Source organism: Lonchura striata, chromosome 12 (assembly GCF_046129695.1).
Source record: "Lonchura striata isolate bLonStr1 chromosome 12, bLonStr1.mat, whole genome shotgun sequence".
NCBI lineage: Eukaryota > Metazoa > Chordata > Aves > Passeriformes > Estrildidae > Lonchura > Lonchura striata.
In genome coordinates this window covers 19,751,236-19,776,584 of record NC_134614.1, presented here as the reverse complement: position 1 = coordinate 19,776,584, position 25,349 = coordinate 19,751,236, and the positions used below count along the sequence as shown (strand labels likewise).

Below are 25,349 nucleotides of genomic sequence, written 5' to 3'. Positions count from 1 at the left end.
TGTGTGTTTTGGGGAGTGTCTTTGGCTAATACAAATTTTGAAGGAATTTGTTTGAGGGAACAAGCATGTTGGTATCTCAGCTCTCAAATCTGCAGGTGAAATGACTATTGTTGTCAGCCTTTAACCTCTGGAGGTTACATGTGGTTTGAATAAACCATGTCCGCTTTCACTTCTTGCTCTGGCTCTAAAGAGTTAAACATGACAGTTCCTATGTGTGCTTATTTTTTTAAAATCTGCTTTAATCTGAGTTTACAGCCTAAATATTTGCTTAACACAGTTAATGCTCATCTGACTATCATCACTCTTGATCTGAGTTTTCATCAGGATTTCAGACTTGTATCTCTATGGCAGTAAATTCTAGTGTTGTTGCTGTGTCTAATGAGGGTTCACTCCTCTATTCATGACCAAGCTTGTGATTTTTATCACATTTTATGTCTCTGCAGCAAGACTTGAGCTCCTATCTGAACTGGGGGCTAAATTCTGCCCGTGGGCACAGAAGGTTGAGTTGGTCTTAACCAGATGCTGAGATAGTGACTTACTCCTCCTGTTCTACAGTAATTGCCAACCAGTTTGGATACCTGTTGCAGCCTTTTATTACTCTGGTGTTCATCAGGATGACAGAAGCCACCACCTGAATCCACTGGACCGAGTTCAGTGTTTAGATAAGCCACTGGTCGTCTGTCTGAATCTATCTCTGGTTAAAATGATGGGCCCCTGTACAAACTCTATTTGAAAAATATCAGTTTCATCCCCTCCCTGAAGCTGCAGTCACCAATCTGTTTAAACTAATTTACATCTCAAATGGAGAAGATTCAGATTCCATTATCTGAATGACATACATCTACTTAACCTCATGCTGGTGACCTTGTTCCCACTTGGGATAAATCTAGGAAAATCTTCTACCTTCATTTTCAACACGTGGCCGTGGGAGCACTGGCTGCCCTGGCTCTCAGGGTCCCCCACTTGCTCACTGAAGTCTCTGCTTGAATTACCCTGGCAATGGCAGGCAATGCAAATTAATCTTCTTACAGTCATTTTCCTCATCTATTTTTGAAATCTGACCTTGCTGATAAAGCAATACTAAGACAGAAACCCCCATCTGCTAACCTCCAGGCTGAAGGATGATTATAAAATCAAAATACTGCCTGAGTGAGTGGGAAGAGTCACGGTCCTGCACTCCAGAATGACACATATCACTGTCTGGATCTGTGTCAAGCCAAGGGCTGTCCAAACTCCATGACAGCCCAGGGCAGAGCTGGATTACATTACAGCAATGGCCAATTGGTGAGCCAGATGGCAAATAATGTTATATTATGATGGAAAAGTACTTCCAGGCTCAGAGGGAATTGTCCAAGACACTGTCACTTGCAGGCATTATTCTGTCAAATACAGGCTGAGCTGGGCTTTGGCATCCTTTGCTTCAAATCCTTGTTCTGCTGCTTAGCTACTGCAGGACTTCAGGGCAGTCCCTTCACTTCCCTGCACCTTTTGTTTTTTTCTGTGATTTTTAGTCCCTTTAAAGGGTGGGTTGTTCTTCAGGTTGGTTGTTTTTTTTGTTTTTTTTTTTCTTCTGAGCCTTGCTTATAGTGGCCCCAGTCTCCTGGCACTGTTCCTGTGTGGTGACAGGGGACAATAATTAGGGCTGGTCCACCCTGTTCTGAGGTTTGCAGCAGCTGGGGAGACATGATGGCAGCTCTGCTCCTGGGGTGATCTGTTTGTCCCCTTTGCTTGGTCAAGACACCTACAACATCTTCAAGAGGTCAAGTTAGGGAGGAGTCTCTTCACTCTTTACAGCTTCTAAGCAAACTGAGGGCCCTGGCACAGCAAATGCCTCACTCTCAAAGCAAAGTGAAGCTTCCTCACCTGGAGAAGCCAGTCCCCCTTCATGCTCTCTCTGGCCTCCTAAAACCCTAAATGAAGTGGTTTGTGGGATCACTGTTAACACTTGTGGCCATGCCACAGCAACCAGTAGAAGTGACCAGAGTTTCTTAAGGCCAGTATCTAGGAAAAAGCAAATAAACACACAAGAGCAGTCTTGTAATTACTATTGCTAATTAGTTAATGTCTGTGAGGTGCTTTGAAGATGAAAAGTGAGGAGGTGCTTGGTTTTTAAGTCCCAAACACCCCTGTAAGGCCAGCAGAAGCTCTTGCTGTGGGTCAGCAGAGACTCTGCTGCAGCAGCTCATCAAGTGCTGCTGAGCTTATCTGGAAGCCAGCAATAAATTGAGAGGGCTTTGGAGAGTTAAATCTCCTTGGGTTTCTTGTAAACTTAAAAGGCAATGAGCCCCATGTAGCTGACTCTGCCTTGGGGCAGGGCAATGCTCTTGGTGAGCTTTTAAGGTCTTTTGTGTCCCTGTTTTCCCTGATTTTGTGATCCAGGGACAGCTTTGCTGAGCCAGATCTCACCTTTCCTGCTGAGCTGAGGTTCCCTGTGATGGCATTTTCCCAAATCTGAGCTCTTTGTCTGCTGCTGAAGGACACCAGTGGTGCTGGGGTGACCTATCTCCTGTAATCCTCTCACCACCACAGCTGGCATCAGAGGTTGCTTGGGCAGATGTAATTTAAGCTTTCAAAAAGCCAGCTCAGATGTGCATGACAAAGACTAACCTGATACAGACCTGGAAGTAACAAAGTGCCTTAAAATTGCACCTATGTGAAGAGTTCTGGGCTGCAATCTTGCCTCTTTTCTTAAGCACCAACATGAAAGAGATCTGAAGGAAGGATGCACTTCAAGCTATTTTTTTTTTCTCTAAACTTGTGATGCACCCCTCCTCTTCTAATAAAATATGTCTGGGAATGCTTTGGGGGCTTCTCCTGCATAGCTGGTGCCACACCTGTTGGGAAGGGGAAATTCCTCTTGGTCTGCCTGTCAGAGAAGCCTGGGGGAGTGCTGCTGCTGGAATGTTTTATTGACAAAGCTGGCAAAAACACTTCCTTTCCATGAAAATTGAATTATTTGTTTGTTCAACTTTTGAATTTAGTCTCTGTGGGCCAGACCTGCAGCTGTGGTAAATTAGCTCAGCTCCAGATGTGCCCTAATATATTTTGAGATGTCATTTCCCTGTATCTGTATGTAATTCTGTAGATCTTGCTGCTGCCCTGGTTTTGGCTTTATTTCAGCTTTCGGTCTGCTTTCTCTCCTCATTCAGCCAACAGATCCTGGGGACTAAAGATGTGTTGGGATCTCAGTGACATGTCCACTATCTGCATTTGCAGAAGGTCAATAAGAACAATCTGTGTTCCTGGGCTGCTCCATAGTTTTGTGCTTTGCTCACTGTTTGCAGGATGCAGGAGGGGTAAAAGAGTGCAACTGTCAGTGCATCTCCTTTTCTCTTCCAGTGTCACTGCTGGTCCTAGAGTAGAACCAAGGCCAGGGGCTTTCCACACCTGGAAAGTATGTACTTAAGCTTGTAAGCAGGAGAAAGAAAAGGATCCTCGTGTAGTTTTGATGCTTTGGCACCTGTGGAGTTTCTGAATACACAGTGCTGGTAAAACAGGGCTGGTTTTGGGGTGTTCTCGAGGCACAGGAGATTTTCAGCATGGGGTCCATGCAGTTTTTCTGAACATTGCTCTAGAGCTCCAGTGGAGTTGGAAGAAATGATAGCTGTAGGGTGCAGACTGAGCAGGACAAAGGACTCAGTTGTGCTGTCTTTGTGACTAATCAGTATGGCTGGTTTAGCATTAGGGGGTTGTGTACCACAATGACAACAAACAAGGAATAGCCCTAAAACTGTAACCAGTAAAACTCTTTACAGAGAGTAATTCCTTGGCACTCTTGGCTGGGACAGATGGATAGATGCACCCAAGCCCAGCTTCTGTGCTCTGGAGAGCACAGAAAGGAGCTGAGAAATACCTTTTCTTGTAGATGGTGTCAAGGCTTTGTATCTTGTCAAATATTGCTACTTGTGGAGCTGATAAGTGCTCGTCGGTGCCACCCAACCATGTGCCTGCCATGCCCCATCCCTGCAAGTGCTGAATGCCAGGGCACACGGAGTAACCTGCTCTGGTGGAAGGTGTCCCTGCCCAGGGCAGGGGGCTCGGGGTCTAGATGCTTGTTAAGGTCCCATCCTAGTAATTCCATCCCTGGAACGGGTGGATTCTGTGCCCTGAGGAGGGGGGTGGGTGTGCTTCCAGCCACCCAAATCCCTTCGCTGCTGCACGGCAAAGGCTGGCAGCGTGCGGGACCGCGTCCCGGTGAGCTGGGGCGCGGTGACGCGGGGTAGCATCCCACCACACGCGGGGCAGCATCCCGCCAAACACGGGGCAGCATCCCACCAAACACGGGGCAGCATCCCGCCACACGCGGGGCAGCATCCCGCCACACGCGGGGCAGCATCCCACCAAACACGGGGCAGCATCCCACCAAACACGGGGCAGCATCCCACCACACGCGGGGCAGCATCCCACCACACGCGGGGCAGCATCCCGCCAAACACGGGGCAGCATCCCACCACACGCGGGGCAGCATCCCACCACACGCGGGGCAGCATCCCGCCAAACACGGGGCAGCATCCCACCACACGCGGGGCAGCATCCCACCACACGCGGGGCAGCATCCCGCCAAACACGGGGCAGCATCCCACCACACGCGGGGCAGCATCCCACCAAACACGGGGCAGCATCCCACCAAACACGGGGCAGCATCCCGCCACACGCGGGGCAGCATCCCACCAAACGCGGCAGCCGGATTTGTAAAGAAAGCAGGCGGAGGGAGGGCCGGGCTCGGGCTGGGGTGGGGTGGGGAGGACGGGCCGGGCTCGGGGTGGGCAGGGCAGGACGGGCCGTGGCAGCGGAGGGGAGCCGGGGCGGGGAGCGCCGGGCCGGAGCCGCAGCCGGCGCCGCCTCTGCCGCTGCCCCGTCCCCTCCTCGCCGGCTCACGCTCCGCTCTCTCCGGCACAGGGGCACATCGAGGTGGACAGCGAGACCGTCTTCAAGTTGGCCGCCCTGGTGCTCCAGGTGAGTGTCTCCCCCCGGTTCGGTTCGGCTCTGCGCCTTCCCCTTCCCGGCGTTTTCCTCCCGCTCCGTACGGACCAGCAGGGTTTATTTATGGTCGGAGCGGAGTGGGAAGCTGAAATACATAGGAGTTCTTTTTTTTCACAGGCTAGTAAGAGAAATATTTATTTGAGGAGGTTTTAAATTGAAAGAGTAAGAGCTAATCAAGGGAAGTCATTTATCTGGGCAGGTTTCCATTCAATTTATCACTTACCGTAATTTAAATACATTCCAGAGATCTGGGAAGAAAAGTGTAAATATTGTAGCTAAATCAGCTACATTATGCCTGTGAATCTCCTTTTCCAAGCATATGGTTTTGATACCTCTGTTATGTTAAAATATACAGTGTCAGTTTCCCCTCTCATTAATCTAGTTTTGTTCTACTGAGACTCAAACTCCAGTTATTTACCACTTTCTATGAAATAAAATTCTGCCTTTAAAAAATTGGGGATTTTCCCCCATTGTGGTGTCATTGACAAAATGCCACAACAAAGCTGCAGCAGCAGCTTGATCTGCCTGAAGAGTTGTTTTCATCTCGAGTGAGCACAATTCCTCCCAACTGCTGACCTGACTGTACAGCCAATTTTGCCTGGATGGGAGAGGAGGGAGAATTGTATTTCACTTCTTGTGCAGTGAAAGCGACATTTGATTTGCAATGTGAAACTCATCCCCGTTTTGGAAGCAGTTTTATTTGTGCTGTGGGTGGATTGTCTACAGCTGGGAGCATGAGGGGCCAAGTCCAGCTCTTGAGCACATGCAGGCAGGCTTCGTGTTTTGCAGGGAGTGTGGTGGGAGTCAGGATCTGCCTGCAGGGTTGTGGGAGTGGGGAAGTGAACAATGCTGGGAAAATCGAGGGTTTTGAAGAGATCACGTTTTAATTCTGTCACTGTTTTTCAATTGTAGGAAGCTAAAGGGGACTATTCCAGGTAATAACATTTTCCTTTCTAATGCTGGTGTGTGCTTGATGGATGTGTTTTTCTGTGCTGGCATTGTATTGCAAACAATCACAAATGGGGGGTAAAGTCCAGCTGCGAGCAGTGCCCAAAGAAAGTGAAATGTGCTGCTGGGCTGGATAAAATCTGAGTCTGCAAGGGTGAGTAATGTCTTTTGTGAGCAAGCTCTGAGTCAAAACAGTGTTTCAGGCCACCACTCTTTGCTCCCCTCCCAAGTGTGGGTGCCAAAGTGGGAGAAGGGGAAAGCTCCCACACTTCCCTGCTGGGAAGAGCTGTGCTTTGCCAAACTTTTGCCAAGCAAACCATTGCCTGTACTTCTGCTGACCTGTGTTTGGGTCCATGTGGGTGACCTTGCCCACAGCCCTGCCCGTGCAGTGGCAGTGCAGGGACACTGTCAGCTGCCCTGGGATCAGTGAGCCATGTTCTCCTGCAGCTGCCCCGGGGCCTCTCCCTCCCCACACTTGACCCAACAGTTGTGTTGCAGCTGATGTGTGACCCCCCTTCTTTGGTTGAGCTGTTTAAAGCTGCATCATCAGATCTGCCTTCCCCTTGGAGGTGCTGCTTACCCAGCTCTGATTGTGATAAGGAGCTGAGGGGAGCAGGTGGGGTCACCTGGACCTGCTGGAGCACGGGGAAAGACCTTCCATTAGAAACAGCTCACTAAGCAAATAGAGATTCAGAAGATTGGCTTTGGTCACGTTAATATTTTACTGCTTGCTGAGTTTCCATATGGGGGGAGAGGTGTGTTTTATGCTTTAGCTACCACAGCTTTGGAGAGCGTTCAGTACAGACCTGTCTACCCAAACCAAGTCACGTTTGACTGCCAGAATGACTCTGCTTTCCCTTGAGGGGGCAGTTGTCAAGTAAATGCCAGTGCCAATCCCTAGACCCCTTCCCTTCAAAGTCCTGTCTGAGCCCTGCCAAAGGACAGTACTGTGAAGTCCATCAAACCTCCTCCTCCTCCTGTTTGTTGGCATCCTGTCACACCTGCAGGGAGAAAAGATGTCTGTGATCAGCTAGGTGGGCTGGCTGTGCAGACCATTTCTGTTTTGTTCATGCTTTGTGACCCACAGTATACTGCTTATACCTGTAGTAAGCTGCATTTTTCTCTAGAAAGACCCCTTATCTTGCCTGATCTCTACAGGGACGCCCTAAGCTTAGCTCAGTTAGGCCCAGATAACCAGAAAATCACTGCTGACTCCACAATAAGTAACTTGTTAAGCTGTAGCAACTGGTGGCACAATTTTCTTGATTGTCAAGAACAGGGGTTAATGTTAGAAACCACCTTAGTGGTGAAAAGCTCCCTTATGTGGTTTAAACTTAACACAGCCTCCTTATCATTTGCCATAAATAGGTTTGTAAGTATGGCTCCATGAGCCCAAGAACTGTCTGTGGTTGTTTTCCATGCTTCCCTGGACACGTTGCAAGGAGTGGATTGCCCGTGGTTACCTTCAGAAGTATTTAAAGAAAGTTGTGGAGAAGAGTACTCTGCTACAAGAGTGATTTCCAAATGCAGCTCTTCCCCTAAGAGTCGCATGGAAATAGCTGCAGCAATTGTTTCCTCTGTTAAACTGAGCATATGTTATGCCCCGGTGGCAAATGAACACAGCCAGCTGTCCCAGGCACCGTGAGCACACCAGGAGTGAAGGAATTCCATGTCTCATATCACAAGTGGTCCTTTGGGCCAGTGCTGATAAAGCAGTGGCTTAATTGCCAGCATATCTTAACGATGAAGGACTGGCTTCTGCTGCACAGCTTGCTGTGCTGCACAGACCGTGTCCCTGCAGCAGCACTCCTGTGCAGTGGGATTTGCCTCCCTTTGCAGTGCCTTGAGTTTAGTGTGCTCTCTGCTCACTGTCATTTGGACATTCTGCTTTGAATCACCTTTTGGAATGTGGCTCTTGCACCACCTCTGCTTCTGTGAGAATGTGCAGGTTGATTTTTCTGATACTTGATTAGTGCTGAATGAACGTGGGTAAATACAGGAATTGCCTGAAGTCCTGGAGATTAGCTCTGTGGAAGTGAGGATTGGGCCAGTCCAGGCAGTGCTGGGGATCTCTTCCTGTCTTGATTTTTCACACACATCCCATAGGCAGCTTTTCCATGGGGACACATCCTGTGGTGGGGTCACCATGTGGCATTCCCACTGACGTCAGCTCCATACCAGGGCCCAAACACGGCTGACTCCCGTGGTTCTGCAGGAACCTCTTTCCCAATCCACTGCTCAAATTCTCAGATAACACCCTGATGGCAGGGAGCAGCAGCCTGCTGAGAAACACCCTCCCCTGCCCCATGCTGAGTGGGTGAGCGCATTCCTTGGAAATCTGTTTCTTTTCAGTGAGCAAGCCTGACACGTGGGTGCTCAGAGAAAGTAAAAAACTTTTGATTTCTACACCACAAAGGTCACTCTGAAGGGGCTTCACAGTCTGGTAGCACTGGCAGCATGGGAATACCAGGGACTTTGGGGTTTGGTCCTTGCAGGTGCTTTGCAGTAGGACCCTAAGGTCCTGAGCTGGGATCTTAGAAGACAGGGTTTTTTTCACAGAATCATGGGATGGTTTGGGATGGAAGTGATCTTAAAAATCATTTCGTTTGTGCCTTATTATTTGGGGAGAGACTTTATGTAAGATGATACACCCAAGTCCCACTTTGAGAGGACCCTGATTTTGAAGACATCTTTATAAAACTAAAGTGCATGCTTCAAAATTGCACCTGCAGCATGTCCTGATTTGGAGAACTCTAGATTCTCAAAGGCAGCCTCACCTGGCTTTGGGACACCAGAGGAATGAGGAACAGAGGTGGCAGCAGGCCACCATGTACCCATTTCCTTTTCCTGTTTACCCAGCTGGTGATCCCAGCCAAGATAATCCCCTGCTGTGTGTGATGAAGAGGATGTCACTGGGATGCTCAGTGAGCTATCCCTCTCCCCCTGCCTGGGATGGTGTCAGGGCTGCCCTGAGCAGAGCAGGACAGTCCTGCAGCTCTGCTGTCCCCAGGAAGGCTGGGCTGCTGCAGATTCCTCCCCTCTGCCTGCCTGTGCAGCACTGGGCACGCTTTGCTCAACAGGAAGGATGTAACTAACACTGCCTCATGTTTGCTTTGCACAACTCATCCATGGTTTCCAGTTGACTGCTCGTGTGTTTAAGCTGAGTTCCCAGCACTTTTTGCCCAGCTCCTGCAATAGGAACCCCGAGCAATCATTAGTCATTGATTGGAGTTTTGAAACTCTGCGTGAGTTAATTGCGTTTTTCCACTCTCCTATTTGCAAATAGAAAAATCTGCAAGCCTGGTTTTATGAAATCTTCATTGTTAAACTCTATGCAAAGGTTTTAGAAAGACAATGTGATTCAAATTGTGACTTCTGGCATGTCTCAGTTTTGGGGGAAAAAAATACATATTCTGTTTATTTTAGGAATTCTATTTGAATTTTAAAGAGACAATGTTTTGGCAGTCTGTTAATTATTCCTCTTGTAGATGTTCAACATATAAAGTCTGGCCTCCTTGGGAAATAAATGATCTAGCTGTATTTAGTTTATAAATTAAGCATCTGCCCTCTAAAATGCTGTATAATATTATACACTTTTATTTTCCTTTGTAGCTTGATGAAAGAGACATTTTATAACTGAGAAGTTCTAAATGCTGTCCTAGCACTGGAAAAATATTTATCAAAATCAGATTAGCTACAGGGACTATATAAGGAAAGCAACTTGGGGGAAAAAAAAGTTTATTTTCTGACTGGTAATCTTGGGCTGTATTTTCCCCAGTACCATTTCCAGGATTGAAACCCAGCCATGCTCCCTGGAAGTTAATTAAATTGCTGGAGGAGGGATTCTATTTTCTTTAAATAGCTGACGCATTCATTTTTGATTCTGGCCTGTGGGCTGCAAAGATAACTCCCGACTGGTATAACATAACACAGACAAAATAATGAATTCCTGATAGCTGACATGTGCAAGGCACCGGGGTTTATCGTTCAGGGGGTGATAAAGGCAGTTTGTAAAAGGGAAAGGTTTGGGTGAGAGATAGCCCTGCAACTGGGGCTATGGAGTAATTGTTCCTGAATTTAAAAATCCTACTTGGAAAAAAATGAAGTTCTTGATGTAGATGCAGAAAGTAGTATTAACAATTTGCTCTTAATTAAGAGTGAGTGCTCAGAGTGAGATTTTTGGGTAGTGTTTAGTTAGGAGGCTGAATATTTTGCCAGGCAAACTGGAAGATCTCTTGGTGGAAAAGAGTGCAGGTAAGATAATGAGGGCAGTGCAAGAAAATAGCTGTTGGAAAGAAGTTAATAATTGTCTGATAGCAAAGCACCTGCTTGCTCTACCGCTAACCCTCAGGAACAGGACACACCTGAGGTCTGTTGGAGGTGGCTTGTCCAGCCTGTTTCTGGGAATTTTGCCAGGAAAATTCCTGGTGTGGCCACGCCCAGGGCTGGGGTTGGGGCAGGAAGACACGTTTGGGGATGAGTTCCAAGGGGACATCTCACCTGGCAGCCCAAGATCAAAGCTCGGTCTGGATCCTGTTTCAGCCCCAACTATTTCCTCACACCTGTGCCAGTGGTGATACAGAAGAGCTGGTGGGTCAGCAGGGGATCCACTCTCAGGACATCCATCTGGTGCCTGTGCCAGCGCTGCAGTTTAGTTTCTGATGTTCTTTTCCATGCAAATGCACTTTTTAAATGCCTGTGCCCTGATACCCTCAGCCTTTTGCAGCCTGCCCCCAGCTCCCCGTGGGCTGTGTCTGCCTGGCTGTAAATCAGTGCTCAGCCCTGCTGCTGCCTTGTGCCCCTTGTGCCCCTGGCCCTTGTTTGCCAAGTGACTCATTGTGTGCTTTGCCTTTCAGCTGTGACTCCCAGCACTTTTTCTTTAAATACCTGGCACTGGCTCTGAACCATTAACTCTCTCTCTGTCAAACCCAGCTATGTGCTTTCCTCAGCTCCCTCTTTTTCAATAAACAGCTAACTTAGGGCAAGACAAGCAAAGATCTGCTTGCTCAGAGCCTGTTAGCTGAGGGGGTTGATTATTTATTTTGCTTTATTTGGGAGCATATGATAAACCAAGGTAGTAAATAAGCAAGTTTAGGGAAAGTCATATCTATTTCATACAATGATGATGATCACCCTACTGATAGGTATCAGATGCCCACTTTCCCAAGAGCTTAATTGAATTTTATACGCTCTTCAGAGAAAGCTGGTAATAGACTGCAGTAATTTTTCTCTAGCAGGGTGAAAATTTTGCTTTCCTTGGTGAATCCATGCAGGTCTGCCATGAAGAACAGGAGCTGAGGGAAGGCAGCAGGCAGAGGGGAGCCAGGCAGGGAACTTCTGAGCTCCATCTCCCTGAGCACCAAGGCAGCAATTGTGAGATGAAAACATTGTTTTCTCTTGGTGTTTTATTTTTCATGCAAACCAGGTGCAAATACAAAGAAAAAGTACTTAAGATGCCATTTTTTGTATAGTCTTTTCATGGCAACAGGGTTTTTTCCACTGGTGCTACTTGTAGATTCATCCAATTCATGGCATATAAAGCATATACAGTCTGCAATGATGTAATTGTAATGGTTTTTTACAATTTCCTATTTTAAAGTAGTTCTGTAAGGACTGTCAGGGAATTCGTATAGAATGCTTATTATGGAGCAGATTAATTAGGTGAAAACACTGTGGGTGGAAATGAGCAGAAAGGATTAGATGAAGACGAAAAAAAAAAAGGATGTTTGCAGTAATTTAACAACCTGATCTCATGGGATTTACTACTTGTATATAGCAATGTAACTCTTAATATTCACACATAATTATGGCAGTTTGGTAGGGAACAGTAATTTTTAGATTTCATGTGTGTGATGTTTGTACAATTTCCATAGGGGCAGAGAAGGGATTACTGTGTTTTGTCCTCTTTAAATAGTCCCTCCACAGTACTTTCTTTTCTTTGGTTCTTCTTTTTTTATTAATTGTTTTTAACTCAGAGAGCAAAGCTAGAGTGGGTACAACCCAGCCACCTAGAGAGGTCTTTTGTGTGTGCTCTGCATGCAAAATAGATGAGAGACAAGGCAAGCAAGGTGCCAGGAAATTCAACATCACCCAGCTTGTCCCCCATGCAGGGGGGAAGCTGTCACAAGGGGGGTAGCATCATGACATCTCCAGTAAAAGATGCTTTTCCCTTGTCTTAGAAATTTGCTTAAGCACAGGTTCAATATTAAAACACGTGGCCTTTTTCTATTGTAAAAATCACATTTCATGGTTTTGTGTTGTAATGTATTCACTTCCCTTTCATTGAATATCTGAAAAACTTCATCAGGTCTACAGGGATTTTTTCCAGTCTTGCACCCTCAGCTGTGAGCAGGAGTTTGGGCTCTGGTCTGATCCCTAACAAAATCCTCACTCTAGAAAAGCAGAAGTAAATCTTTTGCTTTTCCTTCCCATTGTGGCTGAGATGTATCACTTGAGGTGTATTTTGTGCTTAGAGGAAACGGAGCGACAGCTTTTCAACGTCAGCTTTTTTGCTTTTGCAGATTTGTCAGGTCTTTATCATTATTTGGACACTTTATTTTTCTTGTGGTTCCATGTATCTCCATGTATCAGCCGGGCTGTGATAACAAGCTTTAAACTTTGCTACTGTACTCAGACATGCTAAAAACCCACTACTAATATGGCTAAGCTGACCTTTGTGCGAACAGGAAGAAAGTGTGAATGTTAGAAATAACAGTCTGCTGTTGTAAGGAAGGGCTTGGGATCCTTCAAGCGTTGTATCAACTGTGAATATCCATCTTTTGCTTGGCAGTAAATCCCCAGGTGAAGCAGAGCCATTCTGCTTTTGTCTGCTCTGTTAGGGGAGCACTTCTAGCATGTGCTGTGGGTCTGAGCAAGCAGCTCTTTAAACATGGATGTGTCGTAGGAGGTCTGTGGGATGGGATCCACCACCCATCGTAGGTGGTAGGTTCAAGGACCAAACGGGTTTGTCGTCAGAATATTCATGTTTCACAACAAGAGCTGTAAAAGAAGCCCTGAGGATTTAGGGCAGCTCCAGGTCACAGATTTTCTCTAGCCACGCAGAGCTGCTTCCTTGGCACCCTGTTCCTTGTCTGCAGAGTGGAAGTTGTAGCATTGTCTCATCTGCCAAGGTGGCTCTGGGAGCAGCTCATGTTCCCGTTTGTCTGCTCACCATGCTCTCATATGGAGAGGTGAGTGCTTACAGCTGTTAGGAGAAATATTGCATTTTCCTTGGTGCTCCTGGCCTGTCTTCCAAAAACCAGTGTATGGGGTCACCAAACCCCAGCAGATCAGGAGGTGCTGCTGCTCTGCCCAGGAGTTGGGCAGTGCTTGGGAAGCAGAGAAATTTGGCTCAGGAAACTGGACTGGAGCTCAAAGTCAGGCCTGGAAGTCCAAGGCTCTGGTTCAACTATGGAGAATGGTCATCCAGTCCCAGCTACACTTTGTGTTTGGTGGAGGTCCTCCTTGAGCTGTGGGGCTAAAGCTGTTGCAGCTCTACAAGGTGGGAACCCATAGCATAGTCACAGCCTGAACGTCCAACAAGCTGGGGTTAAAAAAGCCATCTGCACTGCTTATCAGTGTCCTTTTCACAGATGGGGCTGGAAGGCTCTTAAATACCCCTTCAAATGCCTCTCTGAGCAGGCGGCTGCTATCTGCTGTTGGAGTGGCAGCCTCTGCAGCCCTGCCCCCAGCAAAGCTCCTGCTGCTTGAGGGGAAGCTCGGCCTCTGGCAGCCCTGTACCAACGGGAGCCCCTTGTTCATGGCCTTTCCACATCCTGGGCTCCCTTCAATAGAAAAATAACTTTCTTGAGTGTGCCAGCAGACCATGAACTGAAAGGTTGGGAAATGATGGGAAACGTCTGGCATTTGCCACAAAAGAGGATTTGTCAGAGAGCACATTTTGAAATCCTCCTGCCAAGATCCTGCTGCTCTGGCGTACTCAAAAGCTGCTAAATCCATCATCTTTTCTCTGTACCTCCCCTGCTCTCTCCTCCTTCCCTCACTTTTCTCCTGCACTTTTAACCCTGCTCATTTTTTCCCCTCCACTGCCTCACTGCTTGCTCCTCACACCTGTTTCTCGTGGTCCCTCTGAGGGCAGAGCAGCCTCCACGGGGGCCTGAGGTTGCCTTGCTCTTTATTTTACAGCAAACCCAAAGCCTACAGAGCAGGCACCTGTTGCTGAAGCAGCCCAGCTACAATGGGATGGTCCATGTTGCTGGTTCTCATCTCTGAGTGTAAGGAATGGGAGCACCTTGGAGACCTTGGTGATGTTTCCCTGAGTCTGGTCACTTGAGAAAGTCACTTTAGGACCCGGCTGGGGTGTGGGCAGCAGCATAGAATATTCTTGTACAATTTGGTGCAAATGAATTTGGTGGTCTTTCTCAAGAAATAGGGCTGTTACTGCCATCAGCTGAATAATCTGACCCTCTGAAACCCTTGATTGTCAAGCATTCAAGTGTCTGCTCTAATCATGTGCTGTTTTGGAGTATTTCTTTTGCTAGCTCTAAATATCTTGAAGAGAGTGAGGTGACAAATCCTAATGGAAATGCTTTGAATAACCTTCATGATGTAGGGTAATAGTGTATCATCCTTTTGCTGTGCAGCTGTACATTTCTGTGAATCTCATATGTCATTCTCAAATATTCTGGTCCATGAAATAACTTTCACGTTAATTTTGAGAGGCTGATTGACATTTTCTAAAGACAAGGCCACTCTAAATTCTACCTGTGCTATGCCTAAAATTAATTTCAAGATTTATCTGAACATAAGATAATGACATTCAGGAGAACCAAGGAGTGACTTAATCCAATGATCCTGTAGTAACACAAGAAAGTATTTGTGTGAGGTCAAGGAACTCCAAGAATAAAGTTGCTATACAATGCACTTTCCCTAGTGATAAATTTGTCCCTTATTATGTGTTATAAACACAATTCAGCAAAGGGAGACACACCTGCCTCTGCTTTAGTCAGTTAAGAGTTGTCTGAAGTCCTGTCCTCATTAAGTTGTTAATATTTACAAAGAATCTGTGGGCTGATAAGCTTCTATGCTGTAGTCCAATATATGGCTTTTGCTGCTGGGTGTGTTGCTTGCTCTTCATGTTTTGTTACTCTCATTAACCATATCATACTCCATCTAAGCTCTTACCTGCATTGGCAAGGGGCATAAGCTGGTTTTTGACAGTAAGTACAGGGAAACCTATTGACAAATGGTCCTCATTAGCACAGTTCTGTAAATCTTTGCCTGGCAGGGAGTGTTGTATCATTCCATTACAAGCTGTCAAGACACACTTTCTGGGGGCATAAATATGTAACTCTTTAAATTTTCAGTAATGTGCTCTAGGTAGAGCATGCCACTATGGTCTGGCTTAGTTCCTTCCTGGCTTAGTTCCTTCATGGATTTCTGGTGGGGGTTTTAGCAAGATGCTTAAAATTTCACTGTAACATCAGCAGGGTGTAGGAAGCTCATAAGATTGGTCCTGCTTTGCTGCTGGAGTTTCAGCTAGGAAGTCCCATTGATAGTATGGTACATGATCAAATATTTTTAATCATGTTATCTGGTTATTTTAGAGTCAAGCTCCCTCTCCATAGAGCTAGCACTGACGAGCAGGGTGTGCTGGGGACAGCATCTTACCAAACCTTTGATCATGTTGGGACAGAGAATTAATTATGGGCAGTACCAGGAGTGCAAGTTGAGGTTTGGCATGAGGAGGCTCTGAGACAAATTTTCATTATTTCCATTTGCATTGCCCAGATTGATTCAAGTTCTGCTTTGTATCTGCCAGAGAGAAAAGTCCTGTTTAGAGGGTGGAATAGGAAGGAAAGGTCTGTCTGCTGCTTTTGTTTAATTCTTCTCCATAGTGGAAAAATACTTGAGTTGAGAGTTTCCTATATTCTCCTGGGGAATAAACAAACCTTTTGCCAAAAACTGTTCAGTCCCATTGACTCTGGGCAGTTTATGTATTGAAATTATGCCAAAAACCACCAGTCCAGAAACCCCCTCCATAGCAGGGGTCAGATTAAAGGCAAGTTGGGGCCGCCCCATCCTGACAGCCACATCCTTCTCCTGGTGGGAGCCCACCATGGACATGCCACGTACAGCACTGGGCGTTTGGCTGGCAGATAATGGGGGTGGTGGGACATCTGGAGCCGGGGCTGTCTGCCCTGGGATTGCTGTTTCATCTCGTGGTTCTTGTGAAACCAAACAGGAACAGGTCGTAACTCAAACCGCAGCTCCTGCTATCAGGAGTTGTCACCTCTGGGGAACAGCTGGGTCTGGGAGGGCTTGGGAAAGTGATCCTGAAGGTCAAGGGGAGACTTGCTTGGTGCAGATGAAGTGATAATGGACTCTGTGGAAGGAGGAGGAGGACCATTTGAGGCTTTTATTATCCCTGAAGCTGTGAATCATCCCAAACTCTAATCCTGGGGCTTGCAGTCATCAGATCCAGGCTGCTGCGTGCCAGCCTGCACTGTCTGAAGGCATCCAGCGTGCAAGGAGCTGTGCCCCGTCTCTCCCAGGTCTTCTACATTTTTCTAGGATTGTTTCATGCTTGATCTTACAATTATGCAAGGGAAAAAAAATCCTCATGTTGCTTTTCAGGGTGTTTCAGGCCTTATAAGTCCATTTGGATGGACTTCTTCCAATGCATGCAAATGGGATGGTGTCTGAACCTCAGGGTGTAAGGTTGAGTCCTGTGAGGAAGACAAGTCCCAGGAGCCAGTTTTGCCTCCTAAAATCAGTGTATTCTCTGCTGTTGCAAGAAATTGGATGGGTTTGTAGGTTGGCAGGAGAGAAGGCCCAGCTCTGCTGTAAATTGTCACAGCTCCGTGGCCCCTGCCTGCTGACAGTCTGCAGCAGGGCTGTGCTTCTGGGTCAGTGCTGCAGGGACGTGCCCCCTGTCATGGCACAGACGTGGTGACAGCCCTTTGATCGCTTCGTGCCCCAGCTCAGAGCCCACAGGCCCTGCTTGGAGGCGGGTTTGCTGGCTGGCCCTCAACATTTAAATTCAGCAGTAGACATCTCCAGATTGATGAGCTGCTACTCATCACTCAAGCTTAACTAGCACCCTTGTTTTGGCATTGGGGAGGATAAAGTTGCTACTTAGCCACATCTAGAGAGGCGAGGGGCCCAAAAACCAAGCAGAGAGGGGAAGGGCCCAAACAAGAAGGCAGTAGAGCTCTTGGAGGCCATTTCAGAGCATGGGAGATGCAGCTGCCAGGATTTGAGGCATTTCTGCAGACTCTCAGTGATGGGGAGGCTCCTGGCCCCGTAAGGCTTGGGGAAGGAGAGTTTGGGACCTCTCCACCCACGTGTAGTGGTGACAGCTGGGTGTCATCTGTCCCCTGCTCTGCCAGAGCTCAGCCCTGGCCTCCCAGCATCAGCCTCCTTATTATTGCCTCAGCCCTTACAACCAGATTGCTAAACAGGGGTTTAATGGCCACCCATTAAACCTCTGATAATGAATACAGGGCTGAGAATCTACGTGTACAGAAACAGCCCTTTTGTTTGGTAAAAATGAGCTATTTTGTTAGTACTTCCTTCCAAAACCTCTCCTACTTCACTGTAGCTCCCTGCCAATTCTGCCTGCTAGAGCAGCCATTGCAGTGATAAATCAGGTTTAAAAATAGGAGGAAAATTGCAGTTTAATTATCAGTTATCCTGTGAGTCTGTGATTGAAGTTGGAGGGCCAAAACTTCCAGCTTTAAGAGGGAGTTCAGGCCAATGTTATATTTGGTTGTTCTTGTTTTTGTTATTGTTTTTTTTTTTTTGGTGCTGTTTGGGTTTTTTGTTTGGTTGTATTTGGTTTTTGGTAGTTTTCTGGGTTTTTTGGCTTTTTTTTTTGTGGATTTTTTTTATTCTTTGCTCTGATTTCTGCGGCCTCAGATGAGTGTGCTCTGTGTCTGCATTGCCTTCTCTCTGCAAGCCGAGATGTCCCGCAGCCTTTTGATCCCATCAAAATGGGCTTGCAAGGGGTGAATAAAACTCAGCTTTTTGTGAGTATTTGAGTGCTGGAAGGAGAAATCCTGATTTTCTACCCAGGTGTCCCGGTTAGTGGCACTTGGGTGCTGGCCAGCTTGCAAAGAAAAATGGATATTCCTGGCAGAAGAGTGCAGCAACCCGAACTCCTCGGTGCTAATTGACCCCTTCTTGGCAGCTTCATCAAAGAAGTTGCAGAATAAATAGGCTGTTGATTGAACTGTTTCCTTGTCCCCAGAGGTGGTCCCCCTTACTCAGGGCTGAGGCTCATTGTCAGGGCTGGGGAAGAGCCTTGCACAGGGATTAGCCCCTGATCCTGAGGAACAAAAACAACTTTTAATCTCCTGTATTTTCCATGTGGCATCTGGGAGATGGAATCGTGGTGGGGGGGATTGCTGTGTCCTCCATGTGCAGAGCTCCATCCTCAGTGGTCATGGCAAAGGGGGACATCACTCTGATGAAAGCTCTAACAGTACAAGAGAGGTTGGGAGCAGAAAAACACCTTCAAGGAAAGCCTGGACAAAGTTGAGGCAGATGCTGATGGACGTGACTGGTGCATTCTTTGCATAGAAAAATCGTGTTGGTGCTTGCTGGCGCTGCTGCGAAGGCATGCAGAAATCCTGCCAAAATGGGGCGTGCAGGTTTCAGCTGATTAATTAATGGACCATGTGAGGAGAAAATATTAACCATTTTACTGATGTCCCTAAAAAACTTTTAAAATATTCTGCCATGGTTTTGTCATGACAAATTCCATTCAAATACTTCAGCCCCCCTGTATTTCATTTAATGTTGGGCCTAGAGTTCAGAATATTTGAACTTTCTATACAATAGGCAATACAGGAGAACTAATTTCACTGGAAATATTTGAAAGTGTATGAAGCGAAACCCTTTGTTTTGAATCAGATCTGTGTTAAACTTCTGTGATTTAACAAATACCACATTGCTTTGTGAAATGTATTGTTAAAGACAGAGCAAAACTTAGCACTACAAGCTTTACTTTTGGGCTTTCTGCAGCTGTTTCAGGGCTCATTCTGCACTCAGCAAATAGAGTGAGGGTGTGCAAAATAAATATTGATACCGTGGTGGCCTGAGCATCACGTGTGTGTATAATGAGCATGACACCATATCCATCAGTGTCATGTGAGAGGGCATCTAGAGTTACGTTGCTATGACAGCCTGACATGGGGCAACCCTCCACACTGGTGAGCAGCAAATACAGCCCTTCCTTCTGCCCCAACTAATGAGTCCATCTGTGATTCACTAGCACTGACTCTGGGCCATTTTTGCTTTTTCAGTGATGAGAACACTAGAAAAGACTTGAAGACACTGCCAGTCTTTCCTACCAAGACACTGCAGGAGCATCCATCACTTGCTTACTGGTGAGCTGTTTAATTTAAAATGTAAATCATTGCTATGAGTGGTAACAACAAGATGAATTTTAAGCAGTTTGCAAACTCCTCTAAAAGTTTTCAGCCCAGGACATGGAGTTAATTGCTCATCTTCAAGCATTTCCGGTTTTAAGACGATTATAAATTATGCAAGATCTGATGCAAATTCCTCCTTGAAAGTTTGCTCAAATTAAATTGCTGAGTCAGAAACTGCTGGATCAGAGTATGTGGGGACCCTGCAATAGAAGGAGCTGAAGTCTGAACTCCAGCCAGGCCTGGGTTTGCAGAGAGCACCTCAGTCTTCATCTGTCACACAGTGGAGCCTTTGTGGTGAGCTGACCCTTGCTGGCTGCCAGCTGCCCACCCAGCCCCTCTCAACAGCACAGGGGAAGAAAATAATCTAGAAAGGCAGGAAAGTTGCAATTCTGGGGCTTGAATTTGCTGCAAAGGAAAACAGCGTTTAGGATGAATCAGTGATATTGTTTCCTTGGAATTTATGCCCTTTGTGCAAATTCAACTCCCTCATTTGTTTTGGTTTTTTAGGCTTGATGTGTACGTGATGGATTTTCAAGTATACCATGCTTGCTTATAATTTGTTTGTCTCTGAATGAATACTGCTGGGTATTTCTTTGCTTTCAACTGTCTGACAGAGAAATGCATATTTTATTTCACATTCCTCCAAAACAAAATGTTGAAATATGTAATAGGAAAAATGCAAAAAGGTCATTGCTGACAAATGTGTGTTTTTTTTCACCTATGAAATGTCAGGGGGAAGAAATACACAGGAATGAAAACAGCTCTGGTTAAACTTCTTCTGTCTTACATATGGAGCATTAACCGGCCTTTGAAGTTTGGGTCCTTTAGAACATTAAGATGAATTTCCACAATTAGGACCATTCTTCTGCAGCAGCATCTGCAGCAGAACAGGCTGATCCGAAATGGTTCATTAATTAGTCTGGAAGGCAGGATGTGATGGTGGGGATCAGCCAGGCAGCTCCACGCTGCCTAATGAAGGGTGGGAAAGAACTCAGCAAGAACCAGAATGTAAACTGGAGCAAGGAACATGCAAGGGGAACCCTTCTCTGCATGCTGAGCAGGTGGCTGAGCTTCAACAGATGCCATCGCACATGAACAAAGTCACTGAGCCTCTAAATTGGGTTTTGTGCTTGGTTTGCAGTGAGGACAGAGTAATTGAGCATTATACACAAATCAAAGGTCTGACCAGAGGACAAGCCATTGTTCAGTGAGTATGACACTTGTTAATTTGTGAAGATGATATTTTTACTTTTCTCCTGTTCTTTTTGGTTGAGAAGTGGCAAGGCAGATTCTTTGGGTCATTACTGCCTGCAAACCACATCGTTTGTGTCTGTCAGATTCTCTTTTTATTGAGTTACATCGCAAAGTGGAATTATCTGAAGTCTCACATTTCACAGGCTTGCAGTTCAGCACTTGTGTAGTCATTTGAGTACCTCAAATACAAAAGACATTGGATCTTACTTTATTGGAAGACTCTTCTCCATACGTTGCCTGCCATCAATTAATTCTCATTCTAAACTCTTAAGGGTGGATATTGCCCTATCCCCTGTAAGAAATTCTGAAATGTTCAGAATTTGGCTTTCAAAACATCAAGGTCTTCCAAGCTGCCCACTGAGCCTGTGGAATTGTATTTTTCATTTACCTACAAGCAGATGCAGTAGGATATATTATGAGATGTTTGAGATGACAGCCATGGCTGGACAGTGCAGACTCCTTGCAGTTTTTCTCATGTATCTCAGTGCCTGTAAATCTGTCTCAATAATCTGTGGTTCTTTTTTCAGTAGGAGCAAGGGAAAAATGGTCTGTTCAGTGGTTTTCTGAATTGCCTAATGAAACAGTTGTACAATGGTATATAAACATAGTCATTTGGAGCCTATCCTTTGTAACTAGAGCTCCATAATGGAATAATTATAGGCAGGTCTTTCCTGCCAATGTTTCCCAAAAGGCTCACATGTTCAAGTCAGAATTTTGGTTTCAGTTATCTTTTCTTTTATCTTCTGATAAAAGATTGAATTTTCCGTTGTATGAGAGATTTTCCTTTTGCTTAACTGGGCCAAAATACCCCATCTTTCCCCAAGCCAAGATAAGTTTTTTCTGAAAACATGAGCCTTCAACTATTAAGGCCTTCAAAATATGCAGATGATAAATGACGTGTCCTGGATGTATGTGTGAAAAAAATATGTTAATAGATATTACTTCCTCCAGAGAAAATAATCTGATATGCTATAAATCTGTCTGCAGGTACATGAAAGTGGTAGAAGCTTTGCCAACATATGGAGTTCATTACTATGGAGTAAAGGTCAGTAACTGACTATAGATAATGTGATTGCTGAGCTTATTATGAGGGATTGCATTCCTAAAGGAGCAGTTGGATGATTCAGTGCCTTCTATCAGTGTGGAACCCCACATTTTTCAACCTCTGTAATTTTTCCCCATTCAATGTACTTAAAAAATTGTTTCCAGAAAGCAGAAAGGAATCTTTATAAAACCTTATGTAATCCTATCAGGAGCTAAATTCCTATTATCTTAATTAAACTGGGTATCACTTCTAGAGCTGAAGCAGTTTCCCCAGAGACATTAATCAAGATTAGAAAAATAGAATGTTGAAAAGACTCCTCCTAAGTGGCAGGTGATTAGTGGTGCGTGCTTGGAGTGGGGAAATGCTGAGAAATACCTTTGCAGAGTGATGGAACTACACCATTTATTCCCATTTGTAGAGCAGAGACGGGGCCAAAGTGTTTTGTGCCGAAGAGCTCCGCAGAGATGATGTCTCCTTACTTTTGAGTCATGGCCGTGACTGCGGTATCTGAGAAGCTGATGTTTTGTGCTGGTGTCTCCTCCTGTGGCTGTCCATGCCTGAATTTAGTGGATGCAGTCATTGGCCACAGTTTTTTTTCTGTCCCCTGTCCTTCCCCTCCACAGCCACTCCTCCAGCAGTGACACCCCGTTGTTTCAGCAGCACTGTCGCTTTTCTGCCCACGTTGCACAGCCACCACCTGGTTTTCTGTGAGGGAGAAAGTTTCCACCTTCACCCCAGCAATCCACTTCACGTCAATTTGTTTGCCAGAAAATCCTCGTTCTGTACCTACTTGTACTTGTCACAGAGTACAAAAGGGCTGTAATCTTGGAATTGCCTAATTCTTAAGTAGCTCTTGGTTGACGTAGACATCCATTTTTCAGGATAAACAAGGAATCCCATGGTGGCTTGGAATAAGTTACAAAGGAATCGGCCAGTACGACTTACAAGATAAAGTTAAGCCCAGAAAAGTAAGTTTTTTTTGCATCTGACTTTTTTTATATGGTATGGTGTTGCATGTCAGAATGTACTCATTTAAGCTGTTGCTTATTAGACTGGTGGGCAAAAGACCAAAGACTGGAGGCAGAAGGAGATTTCTGCTGGCACTGAGGCCGTAAATCTCTCCCTCTCCTAGATAGTGGAAACTCCCTTTGGGAGCTTTGGCTCGTGTGTCTTGAGTTTGGTGGTCTCAGGGTGGGAATTTTGGCAGCCCCCAGGGATAACTACAGAAATATGAAGCAGTTGTGGTTCTGCAAGGCCTTGTACTCGGGCAGTGTTTTCAGTTCACTTTTGTAGGTGGGGGTTTTTTTGTACATGATGCATAAAAGGCTCCACTGATACAGGCAAAAAACAAGAAGAACTGCATGAAATTGAAGGCTTGTTGAAGCAACTGTGTGTTTCCATAAATTCTAAGGGGAAATTTAGAATAAATGCTGTGTACTGGAAGTCACCCTCCTCCTTCTCCAACCCACTGCTTCCCAGTGTGTCTTCACTAAAACATCTAAGCCATGAGGGGATGGAGACCTGGGAGTTTGCTGTTCTTCTTTCCCCAGGAATTATCTGGGCAGGAGTTCACATGAAGTTGAGCTCCTCGCCAGGGAATTTTTACATTTGCTAAATGATACCGTTTAATGTATTGGTGCCAAAAAGCACAGCTTAACAAAACTTCCTTGTTAAAGAGTAATCCCCCCTTCAAGGTTCCAACTTGATCTTCTCTTTTACCAGAGCAGGCTGTGACTTGGTTTCTTTTGGTGTATTTATGTACCTGTGTGGCTTTGTTTAGTAAAATACAGAGTTTTATCCCAGGTGTCTCTTCCCATGCCTGCATTAAAAGAGAGTAACACAGGAGGAACCCTTTGTAAATCAAGTCCACTTGATGAAGCCATTGAATGTCAAAGGAGAGCATCAAGGAGGTCCTCTTGCCCTGGAGCACTTCCCTGATTTTAGGCAACATCTATAAGATTTTCCAGCCAGGAAAAGATGATTCTGCAGCCAAGATGTCCAGCTGTGACCAGCAATGCTCTCCAAGAAAATGGAGCCTGCCTGGCTGAAAGCATTGCTTCGCCAAGCATTTTTTATGCTTGTGGGATTTCAGTTTACAACATCAACCAGGCTGATTAAGAAAATTTTTTAAGGTCAGCAGGGCCCAGATACCAAGTCACACCCTGCTACAGTTAGTTATGAGGCATTGTCTTTGAATGCAGCAGGAGCTGTGTATAAGAAAAATAAAGTAAAATCCAGAGATCATCTCTGGAGTGGAAGCATTACAATGGAAATGAGAATAGGGAAGGTGAGAGAGAGGAGCCTAATTGTAAGCTAATTGAAACTGTGGGGATGGATATGGCTGTAGTATCCTTAAGGATTTTTCTGGTGTCAGTGCAAAGGGACAAAAATTACATAAGCCACCACTTGTCCTGAGCCATTATTGCCTCTAACGAGTGGCTAAATATACAAACAGTTTCTTTATATGAAAAATGTTTCTGGGTTTGAAATACAAAGTGCACTTTGGGCAAGTGATTAGAATCAGATCACTTTTGGGAGGAAAAGCAGACAGCGGGTCTAGAGGGGCACCCATACCCAGACTTGGGTTTGGAGTTAAAATGCTGAGGATACTGCTGCTTATTTCAGTGTAACTACAGCCCTGCTGCCTGTGATGGAGCAGGCAGAAGTTCCTTTTAATCAGTGTTGTTGTTTGTTCATATTTATCAATGTATCAGAATTTATTTCAGAGAGAGAGGAGTATGGACAGCTTGCCTGAATCTCCCAGGAGTCTCTCTGAAGCAGCAGGCAGGAGGGGAATAGGCATGTAAACTATTCCTGTCTTTTAGAGCAGTGGTGCTAGTTGCTAGTTTTGCTGGATTTAGCAGAATTTTCTTGCTTTGCTTTTTGGGAATGGAGCCAAACTCACAACTGCCGTGTGCTGGTGTTATCTAGCTGTTTATACCATGGATCAAAACTGCTGTTGTGTTTATCCCCAGCCATCTGGGAAAGAGCATCCTCATTGTGCTCCACTTCTCCAGTTGGTGATGGTTAAATATGCATGCAGCTGATACATAAATAGAGAATACTAAGAGGGAAAGGCTGAGTCCAAGTCCAATGAAGACTGAGTTGGCCTTCCTGAATTTTAAAGCTACAAGTGATCTCTGAGTGTGCAAACCTCTCTGACACTGGTTGTGGTGGGAAAGCTGCAGCATTTTGATAGAGGCTTTTAACAGAAATTGATACCTGTGCCTCAGTGATTCACATCAAGGAGATTTATTTTGTTCTCTGTCTTTTCTGTAGTGCTGTCAGATGTGTTTGCTTTACCATAGAATCACAAGTATCTTGCAAGTGCCAACTCCATATTTAGAATAAAATTGCATTATATATAATAGAAATAAAATCTACATTAGCTGCACCCATTAATGGAGGATGACTTAAATCCAAAGAAATATAACCACCCTCTTAAAAAAGTGAAATCTTCTGGCTTTATCCAAGTAGGTCTTCAGGCAAAGACACCTAAATACGAGCCTTGGAGCACAGTGGTTATCCCAAGATTTTGTTATTGGATCAACACCAGTGCATGGAGTCCAAGGCTGAGAGCTGCTCACAGGAAGCAACTTGCAGGAGAGGCCTGGGTGAAGCAATCTCCAGATCCCTATCACCAGCCCTGCCAGGGCTCCAGCTCACCATCGGGGAGGCTGGTGTGTGATTTGGGGCTGGACCTGGAGAACCTGCCCTGGCTG

The 25,349-nt window shown here is 45.7% G+C and overlaps 1 protein-coding gene across 1 annotated transcript in view; it reads left to right on the top strand.

Moving 5' to 3' along the window:
- FRMD4B (FERM domain containing 4B) overlaps nt 1–25,349 on the top strand; it is an 80,899-nt gene that overhangs the window by 34,276 nt on the left and 21,274 nt on the right. Inside the window, exons 6-11 of the mRNA XM_021550798.3 lie at nt 4,900–4,956; nt 5,896–5,918; nt 19,200–19,283; nt 20,470–20,535; nt 21,570–21,627; nt 22,509–22,595. Of these exons, the coding sequence (XP_021406473.2) occupies nt 4,900–4,956; nt 5,896–5,918; nt 19,200–19,283; nt 20,470–20,535; nt 21,570–21,627; nt 22,509–22,595 (375 nt within the window). The remainder of the gene's footprint in view (nt 1–4,899; nt 4,957–5,895; nt 5,919–19,199; nt 19,284–20,469; nt 20,536–21,569; nt 21,628–22,508; nt 22,596–25,349) is intronic.